Source organism: Elephas maximus, chromosome 1 (genome assembly GCF_024166365.1).
Source record: "Elephas maximus indicus isolate mEleMax1 chromosome 1, mEleMax1 primary haplotype, whole genome shotgun sequence".
Lineage (NCBI taxonomy): Eukaryota > Metazoa > Chordata > Mammalia > Proboscidea > Elephantidae > Elephas > Elephas maximus.
The window spans coordinates 117,382,279-117,409,575 of record NC_064819.1 but is presented as its reverse complement, the minus strand read 5'-3'; the positions used below and the strand labels follow the sequence as shown (position 1 = coordinate 117,409,575).

Genomic DNA, 27,297 nt, shown 5'->3' with positions numbered 1-27,297 from the left:
GGTTGTGTCATCTGCATAATGCAGGTTGTTAATGAGTCTTCCTCCAATCCCGATGCACCATTCTTCATATAGTCCATTTTCTCACATTATTTGTTCAGCATACAGACTGAATGGGTATGGTGAAAGGATACAACTTTGATACACACATTTCCTAATTTTAAACCATGCAGTATCCCCTTGTTCTGTTTGAATGATTGCCCTGTGATCTATGTATGGATTCCTCATAAGCACAATTAAGTGTTCCGGAATTCCCATTCTCCACATGTTATCCATAATTTGTTAGGATTCACACAGTCAAATGCCTTAGCATAGTCAATAAAACACAGGTAAACATCTTTCTGGTATTCTCTGCTTTCAGCCAGGATCCATCTGCCATCAGCAATGATATCCCTTGTTCCACGTCCTCTTCTAAATCAGGCTTGAATTTCTGGCAGTTCCTTGTCAATATACTGTTGCAGCCACTTTTGAATGACCTTCAACAAAATTTTGCTTGCATGTAATATTAATGATATTGTATGATAATTTCCACTGATTAGATCACCTTCCTTGGGAATAGGCATAAATATGGATCTCTTCCAGTTGGTTGGCCAGGTAGCTGTCTTCCAAATTTCTTGGCATAGAAGAGTGTGCATTTCCAGCACTGCATCCGTTTGTTGAAACATCTCAATTAGTTTTCCGTCAATACCCAGAGCCTTGTATTTTGCCAATGCCTTTAGTGCAACTTGGCCTTCTGCCTTCAGTACCATGGATTCCTGATCATATGTTACCTCCTGAAATGGCTGAACATCAACCAATTCTTTTTGGTATAGTGACTCTGTGTATTCCTTCCATCTTCTTTTTTTTTTTTAATTTTTATTGAGCTTCAAGTGAAAGTTTACAAATCAAGTCAGTCTGTCACATATAAGTTTATATATACCTTACTCCATACTCCCACTTGCTCTCCCCCTAATGAGTCAGCCCTTCCAGTCTCTCCTTTCGTGACAATTTTGCCAGCTTCCAACCCTCTCTACCCTCCCATCCCCCCTCCAGACAGGAGATGCCAACACAGTCTCAAGTGTCCACCTGATACAAATAGCTCACTCTTCATCAGCATCTCTCTTCTACCCACTGTCCAGTCCCTTCCATGTCTGATGAGTTGTCTTCGGGAATGGTTCCTGTCCTGGGCCAACAGAAGGTTTGGGGACCATGACCGCCGGGATTCCTCTAGTCTCAGTCAGATCATTAAGTATGGTCTTTTTGTGAGAATTTGGGGTCTGTATCCCACTGATCTCCTGCTCCCTCAGGGATTCTCTGTTGTGCTCCTTGTCAGGGCAGTCATCCGTTGTGGCTGGGCACCAACTAGTTCTTCTGGTCTCAGGATGATGTAAGTCTCTGGTTCATGTGGCCCTTTCTGTCTCTTGGGCTCATAGTTATCGTGTGACCTTGGTGTTCTTCATTCTCCTTTGATCCAGGTGGGTTGAGACCAATTGATGCATCTTAGATGGTCGCTTGTTAGCATTTAAGACCCCAGACACCACATTTCAAAGTGGGATGCAGAATGTTTTCATAATAGAATTATTTTGCCAGTTGACTTAGAAGTCCCCTTAAACCATGGTCCCCAAACCCCCGCCCTTGCTCTGCTGACCTCTGAAGCATTCAGTTTATCCCGGAAACTTCTTTGCTTTTGGTCCAGTCCAGTTGAGCTGAACTTCCATGTATTGAGTATTGTCCTTCCCTTCACCTAAAGTAGTTCTTATCTACTAACTAATCAGTAAAAAACCCTCTCCCACCCTTCCTCCCTCCCCCCTTTATAACCACAAAAGTGTGTGTTCTCAGTTTATACTATTTCTCAAGATCTTATAATAGTGGTCTTATACAATATTTGTCCTTTTGCCTCTGACTAATTTCGCTCAGCATAATGCCTTCCAGGTTCCTCCATGTTATGAAATGTTTCACAGATTCGTCACTGTTCTTTATCGATGCGTAGTATTCCATTGTGTGAATATACCACAATTTATTTAACCATTCATCCCTTGATGGACACCTTGGTTGCTTCCAGCTTTTTGCTATTGTAAACAGAGCTGCAATAAACATGGGTGTACGTATACCTGTTTGTGTGAAGGCTCTTATTTCTCTAGGGTATATTCCAAGAAGTGGGATTTCTGGGTTGTATGGTAGTTCTATTTCTGTTTAAGATAATGCCAGATAGATTTCCAAAGTGGTTGTACCATTTTACATTCCCACCAGCAGTGTATAAGAGCTCCAATCTCTCCACAGCCTCTCCAACATTTATTATTTTGTGTTTTTTAGATTAATGCCAGCCTTGTTGATGGAATCTCATTGTAGTTTTAATTTGCATTTCTCTAATGGCTAATGATTGAGAGCATTTTCTCATGTATCTGTTAGCTGCCTGAATATCTTCTTTAGTAAAGTGCGTGTTCATATCCTTTGCCCACTTCTTGATTGGGTTGTTTGTCTTTTTGTGGTTGAGTTTTTACATAATCATATAGATTTTAGGGATCAGGCACTGGTCGGAGATGTCATAGCTGAAAATTCTTTCCCAGTCTGTAGGTGGTCTTTTTACTCTCTTGGTGAAGTCTTTAGATGAGCATAGGTGTTTGATTTTTAGGAGCTCCCAGTTATCTGGTTTCTCTTCGTCATTTTTGGTAATGTTTTGTATTCTGTTTATGCCTTGTATTAGGGCTCCTAACGTTGTCCCTATTTTTTCTTCCATGATCTTTATTGTTTCAGTCTTTATGTTTAGGTCTTTGATCCACTTGGAGTTAGTTTTGTGCATGGTGTGAGGTATGGGTCCTGTTTCATTTTTTTGCAAATGGATATCCAGTTATGCCAGCACCATTTGTTAAAAAGACTATCTTTTCCCCAATTAACTGACACTGGGCCTTTGTCAAATATCAGCTGCTCATATGTGGATGGATTTATATCTGGGTTCTCAATTCTGTTCCGTTGGTCTATGTGCCTGTTGTTGTACCAGTACCAGGCTGTTTTGACTACTGTGGCTGTATAATAGGTTCTGAAATCAGGTAGAGTGAGACCTCCCACTTTCTTCTTCTTTTTCAGTATTGCTTTACTTATCCGAGGCTTCTTTCCCTTCCATATGAAGTTGGTGATTTGTTTCTCCAACACATTAAAAAATGACATTGGAATTTGGATCGGAAGTGTACTGTATGTATAGATGGCTTTTGGTAGAATAGACATTTTTACTATGTTAAGTCTTCCTATCCATGAGCAAGGTATGTTTTTCCACTTAAGTAGGTCCTTTTTAGTTTCTTGTAGTAGTACTTTGTAGTTTTCTTTGCATAGGTCTTTTACATCTTTGGTAAGATTTATTCCTAAGTATTTTATCTTCTTGGGGGCTACTGTGAGTGGTATTGATTTGGTGATTTCCTCTTCGATGTTCTTTTTGTTGATGTAGAGGAATTCAAGTGATTTTTGTATGTTTATCTTATAACCTGAGACTCTGCCAAACTCTTCTATTAGTTTCAGTAGTTTTCTGGAGGATTCCTTAGGGTTTTCTGTGTATAAGATCATGTCATCTGCAAATAGAGATAATTTTACTTCCTCCTTGCCAATCCGGATGCCCTTTATTTCTTTGTCTAGCCTAATTGCTCTGGCTAGGACCTCGAGCACAATGTTGAATAAGAGCGGTGATAAAGGGCATCCTTGTCTGGTTCCCGTTCTCAAGGGAAATGCTTTCAGGCTCTCTCCATTTAGAGTGATGTTGGCTGTTGGCTTTGTATAGATGCCCTTTATTATGTTGAGGAATTTTCCTTCAATTCCTATTTTGGTGAGAGTTTTTATCATAAATGGGTGTTGGACTTTGTCAAATGCCTTTTCTGCATCAATTGATAAGATCATGTGGTATTTGTCTTTTGTTTTATTTATATGGTGGATTACATTAATGGTTTTTCTAATATTAAACCAGCCTTGCATACCTGGTATAAATCCCACTTGGTCATGGGAGATTATTTTTTTGATATGTTGTTGAATTCTATTGGCTAGAATTTTGTTGAGGATTTTTGCATCTATGTTCATGAGGGATATAGGTCTATAATTTTCTTTTTTTGTGATGTCTTTACCTGGTTTTGGTATCAGGGAAATGGTGGCTTCATAGAATGAGTTAGGTAGTATTCCGTCATTTTCTATGCTTTGAAATACCTTTAGTAGTAGTGATGTTAACTCTTCTCTGAACGTTTGGTAGAACTCTGCAGTAAAGCCATCAGGGCCAGGGCTTTTTTTTGTTGGGAGTTTTTTGATTACCGTTTCAATCTCTTTTTTTGTCATGGGTCTATTTAGTTGTTCTACTTCTGATTGTGTTAGTTTAGGTAGGTAGTGTTTTTCCAGGAATTCATCCATTTCTTCTAGGTTTGCAAATTTGTTAGAGTACAATTTTTCGTAATAATCTGATATGATTCTTTTAATTTCAGTTGGGTCTGTTGTGATGTGGCCCATCTCGTTTCTTATTTGGGTTATTTGTTTCCTTTCCTGTATTTCTTTAGTCAGTCTGGCCAATGGTTTATCAATTTTGTTAATTTTTTCCAAGAACCAGCTTTTGGTTTTGTTAATTCTTTCAATTGTTTTTCTGTTCTCTAATTCATTTAGTTCAGCTCTAATTTTTATTATTTGTTTTCTTCTGGTGCCTGATGGATTCTTTTGTTGCTCACTTTCTATTTGTTCAAGTTGTAGGGACAGTTCTCTGATTTTGTCTCTTTCTTCTTTTTGTATGTGTGCATTTATCGATATAAATTGGCCTCTGAGCACTGCTTTTGCTGTGTCCCAGAGGTTTTGATAGGAAGTATTTTCATTCTCGTTGCATTCTATGAATTTCTTTATTCCTTCCTTAATGTCTTCTATAACCCAGTCTTTTTTTCAGCAGGGTATTGTTCAGTTTCCAAGTATTTGATTTCTTTTCCCTAATTTTTTTGTTATTGATTTCCACTTTTACGGCCTTGTGGTCTGAGAAGATGCTTTGTGATATTTCGATGTTTTGGATTCTGCAAAGGTTTGTTTTATGACCTAATATGTGGTCTATTCTAGAGAATGTTCCATGTGTGCTAGAAAAAAAAGTATACTTTGCAGCAGTTGGGTGGAGAGTTCTGTATAAGTCAATGAGGTCAAGTTGGTTGATTGCAGTAATTAGGTCTTCCGTGTCTCTGTTGAGCTTCTTACTGGATGTCCTGTCCATCTCTGAAAGTGGTGTGTTGAGGTCTCCTACTATAATTGTGGAGGTGTCTATCTCACTTTTCAGTTCTGTTAAAATTTGTTTTATGTATCTTACAGCCCTGTCATTGGGTACATAAATATTTAATATGGTTATATCTTCCTGGTCAATTGTCCCTTTTATCATTATGTAGTGTCCTTCTTTATCCTTTGTGGTGGATTTAACTTTAAAGTCTATTTTGTCAGAAATTAATATTGCTACTCCTGCTCTTTTTTTGCTTATTGTTTGCTTGATATATTTTTTTCCATCCTTTGAGTTTTAGTTTGTTTGTGTCTCTAAGTCTAAGGCATGTCTCTTGTAGGCGGCATATAGACGGATCGTGTTTCTTTATCCAGTCTGAGACTCTCTGTCTCTTTATTGGTGCATTTAGTCCATTTACATTCAGCGTAATTATACATAAGTATGTGTTTAGTGTTGTCATTTTGATGCCTTTTTATGTGTGTTGTCGACAATTTCATTTTTCCCACTTACTTTTTTGTGCTGAGACATTTTTCTTTGTAAATTGTGTTCCTCATTTTCATAGTATTTGACTTTATGTTTGCTGAGTTGTTACGGTTTTCTTGGTTTTTATTTTGAGTTATGAAGTTGTTATACCTCTTTGTGGTTACCTCAATATTTACCCCTATTTTTCTAAGTAAAAACCTAACTTGTATTGTCCTATATCGCCTTGTATCCCTCTCCATATGGCGGTTCTATGCCACCTGTATTTAGTCCCTCTTTTTGATTATTGTGATCTTTTACATATTGACTTCAATGATTCCCTCTTTTGAGTGTTTTTTTCTTTTTAAAATTAATCTTAATTTGTTTTTGTGATTTCCCTATTTGAGTTGATATCAGGATGTTCTGTTCTGTGACCTTGTGTTGTGCTGGTATCTGATATTATTGGTTTTCTGACCAAACAACTTCCTTTAGTATTTCTTGTAGCTTTGGTTTGGTTTTTGCAAGTTGTCTGAGCTTGTGTTTATCTGTAAATATCTTAATTTCACCTTCATATTTCAGAGAGAGTTTTGCTGGATATATGATCCTTGGCTGGCAGTTTTTCTCCTTCGGTGCTCTGTATACGTCACCCCATTGCCTTCTTGCCTGCATGGTTTCTGCTGAGTAGTCTGAACTTATTGATTCTCCCTTGTAGGAGACCTTTCTTTTATCCCTGGCTGCTTTTAAAATTTTCTCTTTATCTTTGGTTTTGGCAAGTTTGATGATAATGTGTCGTGGTGTTTTTCTTTTTGGATCAGTCTTAAATGGGGTTCGATGAGCATCTTGGATAGATATCCTTTTGTCTTTCATGATGTCAGGGAAGTTTTCTGCCAGCAGATCTTCAACTATTCTCTCTGTGTTTTCTGTTATCCCTCCCTGTTCTGGGACTCCAATCACATGCAAGTTATCCTTCTTGATACAGTCCCACATGATCCTTAGGGTTTCTTCATTTTTTTAAATTCTTTTATCTGATTTTTTTTCAGCTATATTGGTGTTAATTCCCTGGTCCTCCAGATTTCCCACTCTGCATTCTAATTGCTCAAGTCTGCTCCTCTGACTTCCTATTGCGTTGTCTAATTCTGTAATTTTATTGTTAATCTTTTGGATTTCTGAATGCTGTCTCTCTATGGATTCTTGCAACTTATCAAATTTTCCACAATGTTCTTGAAGAATCTTTTTGAGTTCTTCAACTGCTTTATCAGTGTGTTACCTGGCTTTTTCTGTAGCTTGCCTTATTTCATTTCTGAGGTCATCCCTGATGTCTTGAAGCATTCTGTAAATTAGTCTGTATCTGGTAGTTCCAGGATTGTATCTTCATTTGGGAAAGATTTTGATTCTTTAGTTTGGGGGGTTGTAGAAGCAGTCATGGTCTGCTTCTTTAGGTGGTTTGATATTGACTGCTGTCTCCAAGCCATCACTAAGATATTGTAGTGATTTATTCTATATTTGCTCACTGAGTCTTATCTTGTTTTGTTTTCTTTCAATATATGTAGATGGGCTACTCGATTGCACTGTCTTGATTGTTGTAGCCCTTGACTCACTTATGACCTATTACCAGCTGGTTTGGGCTGTTACCAGATATATATGCCTGAGTCCATTCACTATTCTTGAGTAGAATCTCCAGATATATATGCCTGAGTCCATTCACTATTCTTGAGTAGAATCTGATTTTGGGTCTTCAAGTGTGTGATGCACACTGTCACCTAACCACCCTGAGAAGTAGCGGTGATAGTTGTGTGCACCAGATTCTAGTAGCAGTTGGGGTTCACACTCTAGCGGGGGCAGGATGCTGACAGGCTTCCCCCAAGTGTCAGTGAGGTAGGTGTGTCTCTATTCCTAAAGCACCTTGGTGGGTGGGCTCTGCAGCTGTACCTTAGGCCCCCAACGCAAGTACCTCTACAGATTGGTAGGTGTCACCCTCCTTAGACCCCTAAGGCAAGAGGCTAGGTGGTCTGGGGGGAGCTTCAGCCCTCAGTTCCCTGTTGTGGGTCAGTGAGGGCTCTGTTGAATATGCAGAGATATCAGACCTGGGAAACTTGTCTTTCCAGTAAATCCGCTAAAACAAATGCAGTCAGATCCCTATCAGAAATGCCTTTGCATTATAATAGCCACCTTATTCCCCGTAGGGATGAAAGCCTGAGACTGTGGATCACAGATGCTTGGCTGGAGCTGGTTCTGTGTTTTTAGTCCAATTAGGGAAGGATTTTTGGTCCCTGGGTTTTTTGTGGTTGCTTCTCTCAGGCCAGAAGAATGGGTTAGGAAAAGACCAAAAAAAAAAAGGAAAAGTAAAACTGTGGAGCAGTTCTCCCTCTGGCTCAGGAAATTCCAAAGTTAATGAAGCCGCCTGGGAAGGGGAGGGGAGGGTTCAGAAAAACAGGAGAGAGTAGCACCCCGGAATATAGACGAAGTTACTTATCTTGCTTGGGATGACTGTTTTATCTGAGATTTCTGAGGGGTGCGTTGTGTGTGTGTGCTGGCTGGGTAGAGATTGCCCCCGAGGGTCAGGCCCGCGTCCTGTGCTTGCGCTGTCTCAGAAGCCGCGGTTAGTTCCTCCGCTCCCAGTCCAAAGCCCAGCGTCAAGGTTCCCCGGCTGGGATGCTGCACTCCCAGCTCCAAAAACAGTTGCTGCCTCCCGGCGACTTCTCCTCCTGCCAGCCGTGTCGCCGCGCCGCCTACGGGGACTGGCTGGGCCCCCTCCCGAGGTCAGTTCAGGGGGGTAGGGCTGCGCCCCGTGTTTGCACTGTCAGAGGATGCTGTGCTCAGCTCTGCTGCACCCAGTCCAAAGCCCGGTGCCAAGGTTTCCGGACTGGGATGCTGGCTCCAGGCTCTGAAAACAGTCGCTGCTTCCCTGTAGTCGTTCTCGGTCTCTGTCACTCAGGTCAACTCTTTAAATCTGTGTTTGTTGGTCAGGGTTTGTAGATTGTCATGTATGTGATCGATTCACTTGTTTTTCCGAGTCTTTGTTGCAAGAGGGATCCGAGGTAGCGTCTACCTAGTCAGCCATCTTGGCCCCCTCCTCCTTCCATCTTCTTTTGATGCTTCCTGTGTCATTTAATACTTTCCCTGTAGAATTCTTTGGTATTGCAACGCGAGGCTTGAATTTTTTTTTTCAGTTCTTTCAGCTTGAGAAACGCTGAGCGTGTTCTTCCCTTTTGGTTTTTATCTCCAAGTCTTTGCACATGTCATCATAAAACTTTACTTTGTCTTCTCAAGCTACCCTTTGAAATCTTCTGTTCAGCTTTTTTACTTCATCATTTTTTCCTTTTGCTCTAGCTACTCGATGTTCAAAAGCAAGCTTCAGAGTCTCTTCTGACATCCATTTAGGTCTTTTCTTTCTCTTCTGCCTTTTTTAATGACCTCTGCCTTTCTTCATGTTTGATGTCATTCCACAACTCATCTGGTCTTCGGTCATTAGTGTTCAACGTGTCGAATCTATTCTTGAGATGGTCTCTAAATTTAGGTGGGATATGCTCAAGTTCGTACTTTGGCTCTCATGGACTTGTTCTAATTTTCTTCAGTTTCAACTTGAACTTGCATATGAGTAATTGATGGTCTATCTGCAATTGGCCCCTGGCCTTGTTCTGACTGATGATTTCAGCTTTTCTATCATCTCTTTCCACAGATGTAGTTGATTTGATTCCTGTGTATGTACCATCTGGCGAGGTACCTGTGTATAGTCACTGTTCATGTTGGTGAAAAAAGGTATTTTCAATGAAGAAGTCATTGTTTTTGCAAAATTCAATCACGCAATCTCTGATATCGTTTCTATCACCAAGGCCATATTTCCAACTGCTGATCCTTCTTTGTTTCCAACTTTCACATTCCAATCACCAGCAATTATCAGTATATCCTGATTGCACATTTGATCAATTTTAGACTACAAAAGTTGGTAAAAATCTTCAGTTTCTTCATCTTTGGCCTTAGTGGTTGGTTCGTAAATTTGAATAATAGTCGTATTAACTGGTCTTCCTTGTAGGCGTACAGATAGTATCCTATCACTGACAGCATTGTACTTCAGGATAGATCTTGAAATGTTCTTTTTGACAATGAATGCAATGTCATTCCTCTTCAAGTTGTCATTCCCAGCATAGTAGACCATATGATTGTCTGATTCAAAATGGCCGGTACCAGTCCATTTCAGCTCACTAATGTCTAGGAAATCAATGTTTATGGGTTCCATTTCATTTTTGATGATTTCCCATTTTCCTAGATTCATACTTCGTACATTCCAGGTTCTGATTATTAATTGGATGTTTGCAGCTGTTTCTTTTCATTTTGCATCATTACACATCAGCAGGTGAAGGTCCTGAAAGCTTTACTCCATCCACATCATTAAGGTCGACTCCACTTTGAGGAGGCAGCTCCTCCTCAGTCATCTTTTGAGTGCCTTCCTACCTGGGAGGCTCATCTTCCAGCACTATATCAGACAATGTTCCACTGCTATTCATAATGTTTTCACTGGCTAATTCTTTTCAGAAGTAGACTGCCGGGTCCTTCTTCCTAGTCTGTCTTAGTCTGGAAGCTCAGCTGAAACCTGTCTGCCGTGGGTGACCCTGCTGGTATTTGAATACTAGTGACATAGCTTCCAGCATCACAGCAACATACAAGCCCCAACAGTACAACAAACTGACAGACACATAGGGGCCTTCTTAATTAGGTCCTGTCTGGGTCTTTCATAACACTTTGTACTTTGAGATATGGAAAAATGTGTAGGACCCTTGAATACCTATTTAGGTCATGTGATATGATATTCTCATACTCACATCAGCAAGTCTAGAGAAAAGTCTTATGAAGTGTGGAGCACCACAAGGCATGCTGATTTAATCCTATATTGGGTGGATGGTCTACACATAGCCAAGAGAGTGGGACAAGGCAGTGTATGAAAACCGCCCCACCCTCCTGAAAGCCTCACACTTTATGGGACTGTGAGGAAGACCCATTATTCCTTCAGTGTTCCACATATAGATGAATCTATGATGGAAATATGCCAGCAATCATGGGGATGATTCAGGAATGGGCAATGTTTCATTCTGTTGCATATAAGGTCACCATGAGTTAGAGTTGACATAATGGCAGCTACCTATCTATCTCTATGATGGAAATAGTTAATTATTTTAGCTTTCTTATGTGTAATATTGATCACTGGGTCTTACCACTGACTTTACTTATCGTACAGTTTATTAAAAAAGTGTTTGGTTTTTTTGGGACATGATTGGCTTGGCCATATTGAGTAGAGGTAAACAAAAGGAAACCCAGCTTATGTTATACATTTAGAATTTGAGCTAAGTACATTAAATCACAAATATCATCCTAAAACAGGAGAACTAATACATGTGTATGGCTGGTTTATCACCGGAAGATTGGAAACCTTTGATTTTGATGCTGAGTACATTGATAGGTAAGTGTGTGTTTTGTTTCTGTTTGCAAATAATTATAAATACACTGGATTGCTTCCTAAGACCAGCTTCTTTGACAGCAATAAATTGTAAGCAGTTGGCAGAGAGTTGCTATTTTCCTCTTTGCAGTTTGTGGTTGCTGGTGAGCTGGGCATCACACAAACTTTGTTAACGTAATTGTGACTGCTTGATTAAGTTTGTCCATTTATTTACCGGCAGCTAGTGACTCTGGGCTCAGTGTGAATGGGATTTTCATTTTTGATTCTTAACCCTCCTCCCTGTTTCCCAGGCTGCAATAAATTCTTTATAAAATGATGCTTAATACCATAAGTCCATTATAACTTCCTTGTTTGGTTGTTACTAATTTGTGCATTTAGAAATTCTATTAGTGTGATCAGAGGAAAATGTGGAAGCAGGTACTGAAAGCCATTGAATTTTTAATGTTTTCTGGGAACGATTTGGATGTTGTCTTAGGCTGGGTTCTCTAGAGAAACAAAACCAGTGAAGCGTATAAACATATGTATAGAGAGATTTACATCAAGGAAATGGTTCATGTGATTGTAGAGGCTGGAAAGTCCCAAGTCCCTGGGTTAGGCTGGAGGCTTCTCCTGACTCATGTAGCTACAGGGGCTGCAAACCAAAGATCAGCAGGTCAGACAGCAGGGCTCTGGCTCACAGGCTGTAGAGACTGATAAATCCCAAGATCAGCAGACAAGACAGCAGGTAAGCTGCTAGTTCAAGTCCCAAGAACTGGAGATCAGATGAACAGAAGCCACCTGCAGGATCCAAAGTGAGCAAAAGCCCATGAGCCTTGCCAGAAAGTCCACCTATACTGGATGCAGGCCATGCCCCCAAGAAAACCCCCTTTCAACTGATTGGCTACTCACAGCAGATCTCATCGTGGAGGTGATCACATTATATCAGATCTCATTATCAAAGTGATCGCATCATTATATGACCGCCAAACTACACCATAACTGCCAAACCGCTGAGAATTATGGCCCAGCCAAGTTGACACACAACCTTAATGATCACAGATGTCAACATGACTCTTTTCACTGGAGACTTAAGTGGAAATTGGTGTTATTAAATTATTCATGCTAGGGAAAAAGAAGAAAAAGAGGAGCAGTGTTAAAGTTGTGGCCTTTAAGCAGCTGTGATTATTCAATATATGAAGTAATTACAGTGAGGATTTATAAGATAAAAGGAACATAATCCTTCTATATGACTAGCTAAAAAGATTCTATACACTGGCTCTAATTTTCTTTTCATCCCTGGAAGGAGTGAGAGTATACTTCTCCTCTGTTCTGTTCTATCTTTCTAATTCTGCTGTAGCTGAAGAGAGCATGATTTGACTACTCACAGGATCTACATTTTGGCATTAAGTACTGGTCAGCTTGTCTTGAAAGGAAATTTCTCTTCCTGTCAGGGACAGGAGTGCCATGTCCATCCTTAACAGTATGCCATGTTCACTACTTGGTCACATCTCAGTACTGGTCCGGGATACAGCCTTCGAAGGGGAAAATATACAAAGCCATAAACTCCACAGTTGTTCTGTATAGATCCAATACAACCAGAGTCAGGTTGATAAAGATTTTTTGGGAAAGGGAAACTCTTCCTCTGCAGTGTCAAAGCATGGATTATGATAACTGCTGAACACCCTTACTCTCAGGCTGAGCATTTGACTCAAGATTTCCTCAGGGACAGTCTTTGATCACCTGTAATAATGCTTCAGAAATCCAGAGGCAAATGTTCCTAATAATGCCTCCTCTAAGTTCTGTCAGGAGTGTTTGCTGGGAGCATCGCACTATTGTCTCCTGTCTCATCTTCCTACTTTTTACCCAGCCCATTGACCTTGGAAGCTCAAGGAGACCAGTGGTTCACTCCTTGCTCTCTTGTAAACAGCAAGACAGAAAGTCGGTGAGTGTCTTTCTTTTCTTTCCAACAAATATGCTTTTAGATTCTTCCACATGAGTACAACACACACATATATGCCTTTTTAAAAAAATATATAACTCATCCATAACTGTTGACTGTCTTATCTTTAAACTTACTGAAAAAACTCAGAATTGATTCAAAATGCAAACTGAAGTGGAATCTAAGAATGCAAATTGAGGTGGATATTGAAAACGAATAGCTAATACTAAGTGCCTACTATAGGCCAAGCCTTGCTATAAGGCTTTAAATTTAAGTCACCTAATAACCTTGTGAGTATATATGGTTATTAGTCCTACTTTACAGATGAGGAAATTGAGGCACAAAGAGGTTAAGTAATTTGCCCAAGGTCTCACAGAGAGTAAGTGGCAGAGCTGGGATTTGAACTCTGGCAGCCTAACCAGCCTACAGAGCTCAGCTCATGCTCTTAGCCACTACACTATAATGACTAGCTATGGTGGGTGGTGGTAGTGGTGGTGGCGTGTGACTGATAATTAAAAAAAAAAGTATCCACACATTCACAGTTCAGATAACTAACATTTTTCTGGATTTTCGCTTTACTCTGAACTGGGCATTTTCACCTTTCCTCGAGGCCATCACAAGAATTACTCTCTATGGCTAAGCTTTTGGGGACTTGCATTTAGTAGAGCCGAATTCCATAATGTGGTTTCTGGTTTCTTTAATGTCTTTGCTCAGGGTTTTTCTTTTTTGGATTTGCACTTGGTAACAGGCCCCCCCCCCCTTTTTTTTTTGATAAGCGTTTTGTTATACTTGTCATATAACAGATTTTGGAAAGAAAGAACTAGATGGAGGGTAGGAATAAGTTATATTTTATCTCTCACATTGTGTGCTTGATTGATAGCATATGTATCAGCAATAACTCTAGCTGATGTTACCCTAAGCGTTTGCCCCAATGAGCTCATTATAACTTAAGTATCTACCAATTTTCTCTAGCTGCTTTGTACTATTTTATTTTACCTTACTTTCCAGGCTAAAGAGTCAGAACTTCTGAACTGAGTTGTCTGGTAATTCTTACCTCAGTTTTTTGATTCTTTTCTCAGCTATCCTATTCAGGAAGAGCATGGCCTTGGGACTCTGCAGTGCCGTGTGGAGGGCAATTACATTGGTCTGTTGGAGAAGCAACGTTATTTTAAAGTCTTGTCCATTTTTTTCCCTGTATATATAAAGAAAAAAAAAATTTGGGAATTGGTACTCATGAGGATAGTAATAATAATTAACATTGGTTGAGGACTCTCTGAGAAACACTATGTGAAGCAGTTTATCTATAAACTAATTTAATCCTCACCATAAGCCTGTGAGGTAGGTGGGATTATTTTCACTTTACAAGTGAGGAAATTGAAGCGAGTAACTGGTGGAGCAGGATTTAAATCCAGCTTAATCTAACTTGAAGCCTGGGCTCTTGTCTGCTCTGTTCTACTACATTTGTCCTTATATTGCTGGAAGTCAGTGCAGCTGATGGTGCTAAGCCTATGAAGTGTTTATTTGGGACACCATTAGAAAATTATGGCATGGAAACCAAAAACCAAACCTGTTGCCGTTGAGTCAATTCCAACTCATAGAGACCTTAGAGGATAGAGTAGAACTGCCCCATAGGGTTTCCAAGGAGCACCTGGTGGATTTGAACTGCCAACCTTTTGGTAAGGAGCCATAGCACTTAACCACTATGCCACCAGGGTTTCCTATAGTATGGAGGGTAACTTGATATCTAGAGTCCTTGGTTTTATGGTAGCAGTGGCCTAGCCTAGGCAATTCACGCAGATCCTTGTATTCTGTTTTTCTTTTTGTTACAGGTTCCCAGAACGTTAGCTTCTCAGTATTTAATAAAGGAAAGTAAGTAATTGGGAGTATGAAAACTTGTCTACACTTTACATTATCTATCTTTCTCATCTTGATTTCTTTAAATTTTTTTTTAAATGAAAAATTTCAAACATATACAAACAGAATAGTACAATGAAACCAATGTACCTACTTGACTTCTTTTACTTGGCTGAATATTATTGTGTTCTTATGATGCATCTACAGATACAATACAAATATTTCAATGTGACAATGGCACAGAATTTTGGAAATGACCTCTTAAGAAATATCATAATGTTGTAAATTCACAACTGCCACGTGTGTCTCATGTGAAATGTAGTTTCATAAAATGCATTGTATCATTTCAGGAAACTCTAGCTTCAAGATGGGGAGCGTCCAAATTTGATAGAGCTTTGTAGAGATACTTTATTTTTTTTTTAGAGACAAAAAGTTTAATTTTATTACAATTGTTTTTTAAGTCAGCTATGATTTTGATAAATATTATAGGTAAATCTTTAGAAGTCAAAATTTCAAGATACAAAAGACCGTAAATATAGACTGTAATTCAGCCTAAAGACAAGATTCTAAATCTAATTACCTGTAGTGTAGCTTAGTTTCAGTATTTCAAATATATGTATAATCCTTAAGAGTTCTGTATGCCTTAATCTCATGTTCTGCCACTATATAATTTTCCAAGTGTCTTTCTTAAAAGTGCCTTGTCTAGTTGATATTAGTTTCATCATAATGGTAAAAGCACATACTACCTATAGCCAGACAGCCGAAAGTATGGAGATTCTTCTCTCTCCAATTTAGGAAGGAATAAAATTAAAGTCTATTGAGTGTCTCTTACGTATAAGGCCTTTTCACAGTCATCATTTCATTTAATGTTAAATGTGGTATTATTTCACATTACATTACCACATTACACAATACCTGTGAAGTAGGTATTGCTACTCCCACAGGATGATTTTATAGGTCAGGAAACAAACTTTGCCCATTGGTATCGTTTTCTAATTATCAGCAGGAGCTGGTGTACAAACTGTCCTAAAGATCACTAGAGACTAGTCCACGATCTTCCCTTTAGGCAGCCAATTTAAAAAATGCAACTCCGTGGATATTGCTGTTTTAACTCCAAACACTACTTCATCTTTTTTGAAGGTCAATGGTTCATAAGAATGCATGGATGATCAGTGCCAAACAGGACCTTTTCCTGTACCAGACATACTCAGGTACTATTTCCTTTCACACTGGACTGCTCATCCCTTCCCTCACATCTCAACATCGGACATCCCTTCCCTTCCTTCCAGCCACTTCTCCATGACCACTAATACCTGAAGTGCTATGGGTTCACTGACCGTTCCTATAGCCATGACCAGGCTTTGGTCTGGGTTGAAAATACACTGACTGTGTGAGTGTCAGCTTTAGTTACTTAGTTTCCTAGTGTTGCTGAAACACAAGTACAAGTGGGTGACTTTAAAGAACAGAAATTTATTTCTTCACAGTCCTGGAGGCTAGAAGTCCAAATCAGGGTCTTGGCCATGTTGATTCTTTCCTTGTCAGTAGCTCAGGGCATTCTGTGGTTCTTTGGCTTGTAGGTGATTCTCATATGGTGTCTGCCTTCCCCTGTGTGTGTCTCTAATCTTTTTATTACTCAGAAGTGATTAGATTTAGAATTTACCCTACTCGGTCTGATATAATTAACAAAAAATCTCTATTTCTAAATAGGATTTCAGTCACAGTGTATAAACCAAAAAACCGAAACCACTGCCAGCGAGTTAATTCCTACTTGTAGCAACTCTGTAGGTGAGAAATGCAATCTTTATGGAAGCAGACTCCCACATCTTTCTCCTGTAGAGTGGCTGGTGGGTTCAAACATCCAAACTTTTGGTTAGCAGCCCAGTGCTTTAACCACTGTGCCACTAGGGCTCCTGCCACAGTTATAGGGGATAAGATTCAAACACTATTAATTGGGGGACACAATTCAATCCCGAACAGTTACTATATTGAAAGAAACTCAAGCACAGGCTTCAACACAGAGTCTATGGACATAGACTAAATGAAAGAAAGGGTAGTCATGCCTTGTTCTATGTTCTGATAACTAACAGAAAAGCAGTGGCACTTAAAAATATAAAAGCCCATCTTTCCATTTATTCTGACTCCTTACCTCTGAGGATTCACTCGGTAATTTATGGCTTGCTGATACTGATGCTAAGCAATTGTGTTGCCATCTGGTGGGTAAAATGTCATACTAAAAAATGAACAGGTATTTTATATGGCCCTGGTGGCACAGTGGTTAAGAGCTTGGCTACTAATCAAAAGGTCAGCAGTTCGAATCCACCAGATGCTTCTTGGAAACCCGATGGGGCAGTTCTACTCTGTCCTATAGGGTTGCTGTGAGTTGGAATTGACTTCTTGGCAATAGATTTTTGGTTAGGGTCAATATCTTCTTACAATGAGGACTCACAGGCCAGAACTTTCTTATAGCAGAGGAGGCAGCTGTCTGTGGCGAGAGGGGATGTGGATGACTGCAAAGAGGTCTAGACTGAGTTTCTCAAGGGCCAGCATTCAACTGCTAGTTGTACAAGCTTGGTTAATTCATTTAAGCTTTCTGAGCCTCAATTAAAGGTCTATAAAATGGACAAAGCAATGTTTGTCCTTTTGATCCCAAAGGCTGTTGAAAGAAGCAAATGAGAAAGAATGCTGGGATTCATCCAAGATTTTCCTTTCTTCCTCATCTCCACCTTAATTTAATCACTATTTTTGGCCAATTTTACCTCCACTTCCCATGTTGTTGTTAGTTGCCCTTGAGCCAATTCCAACTTAGGGAGATAGTGACCCCTGCTCCACAGGGTGTTCAAGGCTGTGATCTTTCAGAAGCATATCACCAGGCCTGTATTCTGAGGTGCCTCTGAGTGGGTTTGAAACACCTTTCCCCCTATGTATTTCTTAAATATGAGGTCTCCACTCTATCTCTACAACCCCTGCCTTAATTCAGACCCCATCATCTCTTTCCTGGCATGCTGCAATAGTTTCTCAGGGGTCCCTGCTCTGCCAGATCTGTTCCCTGCTGACCCATGCACTATATAGCCACCACCATCCTCTACACCAAGTACACATCTGATGCTTCTACCTGCTTGCCATCCTCTGATGGCTTTCCATCGCTACAGAGAATGGTTCAAGCTCCTGATCTCTTCAACATCTGTTTCCAGCAATACCTATGTGCTCTGTGCAATTTATTCTCTCCACAGTCAGGCTTTTCATCTCTACCACCTCTTCACTTGGTCAGTTTCTAATGCATCCTTTACGATTCAGAGGTCATCTTTAGAAAGTTTCTTTCTACCCTTCCATACTCCCACCCCAGCCCTAAACCTTCTCCCCATACTTTCATATACCCGTTATACCCGTTGCTGTCAAGTTGATTCTGACTCATAGTGACCCTATATGACAGAGTAGAACTGCCCCATAGGGTTTCCAAGGAGCACCTTGTGGATTCGAACAGCCACCCTTTTGGTTAGCAGCTGTAGCTCTTAACCACTACTTTCATACAATCTCTAATCTCACTAGCTCTCGATAGTATAATTATAATTTTGTGTAAGATTCTTCTTTACTAGAATTACCCCCTTGAGGACAGGAACTATTTTACAGTCTCTTCATATCCCTAGTACCACATAGTAGGTGCTCTGTGAATGTTGAAAAAATTATAAAGAAGTAGATTAAAATAAGGAGATTATTTTTACTAGTGAAAAAACTAAAAAAGCCAAACCTGTTGCCACTGAGTCTATTCCAACTCATAGTGACCCTATAATAGTAGTAGTACTGGTGAATTTTGATTTTGCCCCCAAATATCTCATCTGCGTTGTCTCGTGGGTAAAATAATTACATAGGAAATGCCTTGATAAAATTAATATTTTGGAATGATTAGCCTTTTTGTACCTTTGGTTTATTAGAGAACGCAACCTTTCTTCCCACTGGGGGAATTAAACTTAGAACTATTAAAGTTTGATCAAAGGAGAGGAAAGGACCAGGAAAAATTAAATTCTTGGGCATATGTGGCATATTATCGTAGGAGTTTTAAACAATCAGGAGGCAGCACGAAAGAACTGGGTATGCGGTAGTGAGTGCACATGGTGGGAGGGGGGTGCAGGAGGGGAGAAGTGGGACGGTACTGATGACAGCATCGTGCATTTGTTTGCTTACAGTAAATTGCAGACTCACGTGATTGGACTGAGGCCTTGTCTGGTCCATCCAAGGCTGATTCTGCCATATGGGGTAGTCTACTGTTCTCTGACATATAAATAAGTCCTTGAGATAGGAAAACAGATTTCTGAAGAAAGCACCATGGTATGGGGGTGAGAGGGGGAGGGTGGTTTGTGAATACCATGAGTGACTCTACATTTCCCCATCCCTAAAAATTTGATCCTTCATATTTCATGTATATATAGTCCTTTTCATATTATGTACATATATATGAGTTGGAATTGACTTGAAGGCAACAGGTTTGGTTTGGTTACTAAACCAAAGCCAAACCTATTGCCATGGAGTTGATTCTGATTTATGGAGCCCCTGTGTGTTACAGAATAAAACTGCTCCATAGGGTTTTCTTTGCTGTACTTTTTACTGAAGCAGATAGCCAGGGCTTTCTTTCATGATGCCCTTAGGTGGGTTTGAACTGCCAACCTTTAGGTTAGTAGTTGAGTGTGAACCATTCACCTCTCCCAGGGACCTGAATGATTACTACTAGAAAATAAAAATTCTAACTATTGCTGGCCTTAGAAAATTGAAGCAAGAAATAAATTACTGATAGCTTCTATTATTATATTATTTTTTGGGTCACATCCTGATCTGTACTCAGAAGCTTCCTTTTTATTTATCTTGCAGAAATACAATCTGTGTTTCCAGAAACTGGGAGCCTTGGGGGAAGGACAGACATCACAATTACAGGAGACTTCTTTGGCAGCCCTGCCCAGGTGACCATTGCAGGTAACCAAGTTGAAATGAGTGAAAATAGTGGATGTTTTAAATGCTGTAGGTAATTATGTATCTCCTGTAGCATGGGGTGGAAACCCTGGTGGTGTAGTGGTTAAGTGCTATGGCTGCTAACCAAAAGGTCGGCAGTTTGAATGCACCAGGAGCTTCTTGGAAACTCTACGGGGCAGTTCTACTCTGTTCTATAGGGTCGCTATGAGTCGGAATCGACTCAACGGCAGTGGGTTTGGCTTTTTTTGGTTTTGGTAGCGTGGGGACTTTGTGGGGGGGGAAGTAATTTTTGTCCCCTCAGACTCCCCGTGCATTCTGCTTTACCTGTGCTTGGCTGGGGACAGGTGGGATCGAAGTCCTGCAGCTCTGCAAACGTGTAACAGGGAACAGGATGTTAGTTTTCTGTGCTCACAGCTCGTGGGCAGTTCTCTCAGGCGTCTCCATCTTGGGGATATGAGGTGGGGCAAGCTGAGTGACTTCTTTCTTCCTCATGGAGAACAGAAGGGAAAAGCCTAGTTGCCTCATTATAAAGGTTTATTTCCACCAAAAAGGAACTCCTCTCCCTACCCTCCTTGCTCTAACCAGTGACCAACTGCCATCATGTTGACTCTGACTCCTGGCGACCCCATGTGTGTCATGGTAGAACTGTGCTCCACAGAGGTTTCAATGGCTGATAGTTTGAAAGAAGATCTCCAGGCCTTTCTTCTGAGACTCCTGAGTGATCCCAGATTTCCAACATTTTGGTTAGCAGCTAAGCACATTAACCATTTGCACCATCCAGGATACCTCGGTGTGGGCAGGCATTGCTGTGCAGATTCTTCTGGAATGTCTCCTGACAAACGCTTTTGTGGGATCTGTCTAGAAAGTTTTGTTCTGTGAGCTGGGCTGCTCCTTTAGCTGGTGACATCAAGGATCCAGGAAAGTGTCCTCACTTGCCCTCCCAAGGTCAGCTGAGTGGATGGCAGCTGGAACACATGCCGTACATCCTCACTGCATTCCTTTCTTTCTGATTACTATAAGCTGCTCTATGGTCTACTTACTGCTCTACACGCTCCCTTTCCTGGCCTCCTTCAATTGGAGTGACATCTTTTGCTATGCTCTCGACGTCCAGCCCCTTGCCTTAGAATAGGAGCCTGTCTACTTCAGTTTCATTCTGTCATCTCATGACATATATCCCAAACCCAAACCCATTGCTGTCAAGTCGACTCATAGTGACCCTAAAAGTCAGAGTAGAACTGCCTCATAGGGTTTCCAAGGATGTAATGTTTACGGAATCAGACTGCCACATCTTTCTCCCTTTCTAACCTTTCAGTTAGCAGCTGGGCACTTAACCACTGTGTCACCAGGGCTCTCTCTCTCTCTAAATACACATATATGTATATTTTGTTCTTGTTAGACATTCCATGCGACATTAGACACGTGTCTCCCAGGAAGATCGAGTGCACCACGAGGTCTCCAGGAAAAGGTGCAAGGCTCACTGCTCCTCAGGCAGGTAAGGAAGTCGTATCATCATTCCACAGCTCTCTGGTTACATTTTTATCACAAGGGGCTGGGAGGTAGAAATGAAAACATTTGAACTCTGTCTCAGCCATTGGACTGGATAGCTCAGTGAACCCTGGGCCGATGATACCATTGTTGATGGTTCAGATCAAGGAGGCTCTTAGCTTAGGGACACTTTGCACTCCTAGCCCCAGCCAGGTGGATGGCCAATGCGGTTTAGTAAAGACCATCATCCAGAAAGCATAACTGTCATTAAGATATTGTTATAGCTGCTGGAAGAAATCCCCACACTCTCCCTAGTTGCATGCCCATTGTTTAAGAAGACAGGAACATTAGAGCATACCCATAGCAGCTGACATTAGACAAGGCAGAGAGGCGGGCACAATGGGGTGCAGTTAAATGTTGACTCTTCTCCCCTGCAGGCAGCCGTCTGCTACTTGGAAAGTGAGGATGTACTGTGATGTTGCCCCCAGCTTACGCATGAAGCGGGCAGAAATGGAGGAGGCAAGGTGGCAGGTTCCGCCTGTCCTTCTATATTTAAAGCTCCCATATCATGGATGCCAATTAAAAGCTTACTATTTTGCTAAGCATTAGATCTACAGACTCAAGTGTAGTTAGGAAGTAAGAGCAGTTGGTGTGTTACCCACCCCAGAACCACAGGCTGCACTGTGTATTCCTTACCTGTCCCATAAGAGGCAGACTTAATGGTCAAACTACAGGCAGGTGCATGGCAACTCCAGACACTCAGCACTCAAAAGGAAAGTTGCCCAGCAGGGGAAGAAACTCTTCTAAGGAAAGGCCACTCAGGTGTGGAAATGCATGCAAATCTTTGGCCTGAGAATTCTCCAGGTCCCAGATCTGCAGTTTTCACTCAGGGAAAGCGCCCATCCACGGAAACAAAACTACTGAAACACGTGCTTGAGAGAATGCGTGTTTCCTGTGTCAGGAAACAGAGTGCCTGTTCCCTCTTTGAGCATTTTCTGCTTTAGCTACCTGGGTAAAAAAAAAAAAAAAACTTTTTTTTTTTTTTTAGAATAATTTCCTAATGCAGCTGTTTTTGAGAGTTAGTTAATGTCCTTAATGAAGAGCTTTTGAAGTTTATTCCATGGAAGTTGAGTAAAATTACTACTTTTAAAGAAGTGGCTCTCAACTGGTGGCTATTTTGTCCCCTGGGGGACATTTGGTCATGTCTGGAGGCATTTCTGGTTGTCATGACTCGGGGTGGTGGTGGTGGTGGTGTTACTGGCTTTAGGGGGTGGAAGCTAGAGATGCTGCTAAACTTTCTACAGTGCAAGAGAAAGCCCCATGACAGAGTCATCCAGACCCAAATGTCAATAGTGTGAGGTTGAGAAACCCTAATTTAAAGTAATATTCCTAATATATATTCTTATATGTCTGCTTATTCTCTATTTCCCAGTTTTAGGAACAACAGTAGTAGTTTAAAACAATAACATTTAAAAAAAAATTGCCCTTGAGTCAATTCCAACTTATGGCAAACCCATGTGTGTCAGAGAAGATTATGCTCCACAGGGTTTTCAATGGGTGATTTTTTGGAAGCAGGTCACCAGTCTTTCTTCTGAGATGTCTCTGGGTGGACTTGAACCACAAGCTTTTGGTTAGCAACTGAGCATGTTAACCATTTGCACCACCCAGGAGCTCCATAGCCATCCCTTATTGAGCACTTAGTATATTCCAGGCTCTTTATGAATATACTTTAGGCTCCCTTAGTCCTCAGCATATTGTCTCTATGTATAATTAACCACATTTTGATGCATGAGAAAGAGTAGACACGAGGACACTAAGCAGTTGTTCAAAACCTCAGATCTAGTAAGTGGCAGGTCTGGAACCCACAGCTGCCTGATTCTACAGCTTTTACCCTGAAGCCTAGTTAGTATCCAATACATTGCACCTGTGCCTTTGCCCACCAGGTTTGCTTAGTATAAAACTCAAATTAATAAATACAACATCATTTAAAATATCATGCAATAGTAACATGCCATATAATTGGCTCTATGTGCAGGGTCACAAATTAGGGCATAACATGTGAAAAATTAAAATATTGCCAAGTTTCTGAAGGAAAGGGGCTTTAAAGGAATGGAATTCTTAAGATGAACTGGACCTTAACAAATATCGAAGTCCACTCCCAGCTTTGGGAAGCACAAAAAGCCACAAGCACATGATCACTGCATCTTCCTTTTACTCAATCACAGCATTTGTTTCTGCTTTTACATTTTCTTCAGGACTGGGTTCTTTTCCTCGTCACTCCCATTAAAAAATACTTCCCATTCTTTTCCATTCCTCTGAGACTATCTTTTCTCTTACTATTTCTTATTGATTCTCTCCTTCTAAGAGGCTAACTCCTACAGCAAAGAGCATTTTCTGCCTTCTAGAACATTTGTATTATCTAAGAACCAATTGCTGGAAGTTAACATTATATTTAGTATAGTAGAAAACCTGCTGCCATCAAGTCAATTCTGACTCATAGTGACCCTATAGGACAGAGTAGAACACCCCCATAGAGTTTCCAAGGAGTGGCTGGTGGATTCAAACTGCCAATCTTTTGATTAGCAGCCCAGCTCTTAACTGCTGTGCTACCAGGGCTCCTGGTATAGTATAGGGTCAGCTAAAATGAGGGAAATGTTCAGTGAGATGGATTGACACAATAACTGCAACAATGGGTTCAAACATATCAAAGATTATGAAGATAGCGCAAAACTGTGCAACGTTTAGTTCTGTTATACATAAAGTCACCACGAGTCAGAGTCAACTTGACAGCAACTAACAACAACGACAAAAGAACCTCTCACATGACTACTGTATCTGGAACTCAGTTGACTTGCCTTTATAGATAATACCTGGGTCATCTTCTACTCTGTAATCTATTGGGGAGGAATGCCCTCTGATGTTTATGTGTTATACATGTCTTACAGGCAACCGAGGGCTTCTTTTTGAAGTTGGAGATGCTGCTGAGGGCTTGGACCTAACTGAAGCCACCCCTGGGTACAGGTGGCAGATTGTCCCTAGTGCTAGTTCTCCATTTGGATTTTGGTCAAAGGAAGGGCAACCTTTCAGGTATGTTGTAGATCCCAGGAAAAGTGGGAATCCCATATCAAAAGCATCTTTACTAGCCTAAGGGAGGCTGGGATATGGATAAGTAAGGTAGTGAGATTTCCAGGGGAGAATTTATAACACTAGCTAATTCAACAACATAGTTTGACTTGTGTCTCAACTGATATTGGACCATCATGCTGTGTATCACAAGGTCAATACAATGACCAATGTAATAGCTGGGGAAGTTCTTGTAAACTCTGAGAGACATTGCTTTCTGTTGTAGCAACTGCATTATAATAATGCTTTATGTCTAATACTGTCTCGAATCTTCATGATGTAGTTGAAATTGCTAGTATTCTAAAGTGGGCTTACAAACACAGAAAGTTTGAGAATTGCTTAGACACACTGTTTCTTTTTTTTTTTTTATATATTTATTTATTTTTAAAAAAATTTTTATTAAGCTTCAAGTGAACATTTACCATTCCAATCAGTCTGTCACATGTAGGTTTACATACATCTTACTCCCTTCTCCCACTTGCTCTCCCCCTATTGAGTCAGCCCTTACAGTCTCTCGTTTCGTGCCAATTTTACCATCTTCCCTCTCTCTCTATCTTCCCATCCCCCCTCCGGTCAAGAGTTGCCAACACACTCTCCCGTGTCCATCTGATTTAATTAGCTCACTCTTCATCAGTATCTCTCTCCCCCCCACTGACCAGTCCTTTTCATGCCTGATGATTTGTCTTCGGGGATGGTTCCTGTCCTGTGCCGTTAGAAGTTCTGGGGAGCATTGTCTCTGGGATTCCTCTAGTCGCAATCATACCATTAGGTGTGGTCTTTTAATGAGAATTTGGGGTCTGCATCCCATGGGTCTCCTGCTCCCTCAGGAGTTGTCTGTTGTGTTCCCTGACAGGGCAGACATCGATTGTGGCCAGGCACCAACTAGTTCTTCTGGTCTCAGGATAATGTAGATCTCTGGTTCAAGTGGCCCTTTCTGTCTCTTGGGTTCTTAGTTGTCGTGTGACCTTGGTGTTCTTCCTTTGCCTTTGCTCCTGGTGGGTTGAGACCAATTAATGTATTTTAGATGGCCGCTTGTTGGCATTTAGGACCTCAGGCGCCACAATTCAAAGTGGGATGCAGAGTGTTTTCATAATAGAATTGTTTTGCCCATTGACTTAGAAGTCCCCTCAAACCAAGTTCCCCAGACCCCAGCCCCTGCTTCGCTGACCTTTGAAGCTTTTCATTTTATCTCGGAAACCTCTTTACTTTTAATCCAGTCCAATTAGGCTGACCTTCCTTGTTTTGAGTGTTGTCTTTCCCTTCACCCAAAGCAGTTCCCATCTACAGATTGATCAATAAAAAGCCCTCTCCCTCCCTCCCTCCCTCCCCCCTTTGTAACCACATAAGTATGTGTTCTTCTCCGTTTTTTCTATTTCTCAAGATCTTATAATAGTGGTCTTATACAATATTTGTCCTTTTGCAACTGACTCATTTCGCTCAGCATAATGCCTTCCAGATTCCTCCATGTTATGAAATGTTTCAGAGATTCATCACTGTTCTTTATTGATGCGTAGTATTCCATTGTGTGAATATACCACAATTTATTTACCCATTCGTCCGTTGATGGACATCTTGGTTGCTTCCAGCTTTTTGCTATTGTAAACAGAGCTGCAATATACATGGGTGTGCATATATCTGTTTGTGTGAAGGCTCTTATTTCTCTAGGGTATATTCCAAGAAGTGGGATTTCTGGGTTGTATGGTAGTTCTATTTCTAACTGTTTAAGATAACGCCAGATGGATTTCCAAAGTGGTTGTACCATTTTACAATCCCACCAGCAGTGTATGAGAGTTCCAGTCTCTCCGCAGCCTCTCCAACATTTATTATTTTGTGTTTTTTGAATTAATGCCAGTCTAGTTGGTGTCAGATGGAATCTCATCGTAGTTTTAATTTGCATTTCTCTAATGGCTAATGATCGAGAGCATTTTCTCATGTATCTGTTGGCTGCCTGAATATCTTCCTTAGTGAAATGTGTGTTCATATCCTTTGCCCACTTCTTGATTGGGTTGTTTGTCTTTTTGTGGTTGAGTTTTGACAGAGTCATGTAGATTTTAGAGATCAGGCGCTGGTCTGAGATGTCATAGCTGAATATTCTTTCCCAGTCTGTAGGTGGTCTTTTTACTCTTTTGGTGAAGTCTTTAGATGAGCATAGGTGTTTGATTTTTAGGAGCTCCCAGTTATCTGGTTTCTCTTCATCATTTTTGGTAATGTTTTGTATTCTGTTTATGCCCTGTATTAGGGCTCCTAGGGTAGATCCTATTTTTTCTTCCATGATTTTTATCATTTTAGTCTTTATGTTTAGGTCTTTGATCCACTTGGAGTTAGTTTTTGTGCATGGTGTGAGGTATGGGTCCTGTTTCATTCTTTTGCAAATGGATATCCAGGTATGCCAGCACCATTCGTTAAAAAGACTATTATTTCCACAATTGACTGACACTGGTCCTTTGTCAAATATCAGCTGCTCATACATGGATGGATTTATATCTGGATTCTCAATTCTGTTCCATTGGTCTATGTGCCTGTTGTTGTACCAGTACACACTGTTTCTTTAGTGTGCTCACAATGTTCATGTAGAATAATAGGTCCTTTATTCTTCAAGGAATCTCTCCCCTTTTCTAAATCCTTCTCAAAAACGGGTTTGATGTTGGTCATTATTCCTGAGTGTGAATTTCAGCCAATCTGTGACCTCCTCCATGGATTTCAGCATCTTACAACTCAACTAAATTGTGGAATGAAAGTCTTCGTTCCCTGTTCGGGGACTTTCAGGCATTGATGAAGCAAACCTGTTGCCATTGAGTCAATTCTGACTCATAGTGACCCCATAGGACAGAGTAGAACTGCCCCTAGAGTTTCTAAGGAGTGCCT

The 27,297-nt window shown here is 40.6% G+C and overlaps 1 protein-coding gene across 1 annotated transcript in view; it reads left to right on the top strand.

Annotated features, from left to right (window-relative positions):
- Positions 1–27,297, top strand: part of PKHD1 (PKHD1 ciliary IPT domain containing fibrocystin/polyductin) — a 593,425-nt gene that overhangs the window by 14,779 nt on the left and 551,349 nt on the right. Inside the window, exons 7-14 of the mRNA XM_049894022.1 lie at positions 11,018–11,096; positions 12,940–13,014; positions 14,091–14,155; positions 14,841–14,880; positions 16,006–16,076; positions 19,726–19,827; positions 21,221–21,316; positions 24,255–24,396. Of these exons, the coding sequence (XP_049749979.1) occupies positions 11,018–11,096; positions 12,940–13,014; positions 14,091–14,155; positions 14,841–14,880; positions 16,006–16,076; positions 19,726–19,827; positions 21,221–21,316; positions 24,255–24,396 (670 nt within the window). The remainder of the gene's footprint in view (positions 1–11,017; positions 11,097–12,939; positions 13,015–14,090; positions 14,156–14,840; positions 14,881–16,005; positions 16,077–19,725; positions 19,828–21,220; positions 21,317–24,254; positions 24,397–27,297) is intronic.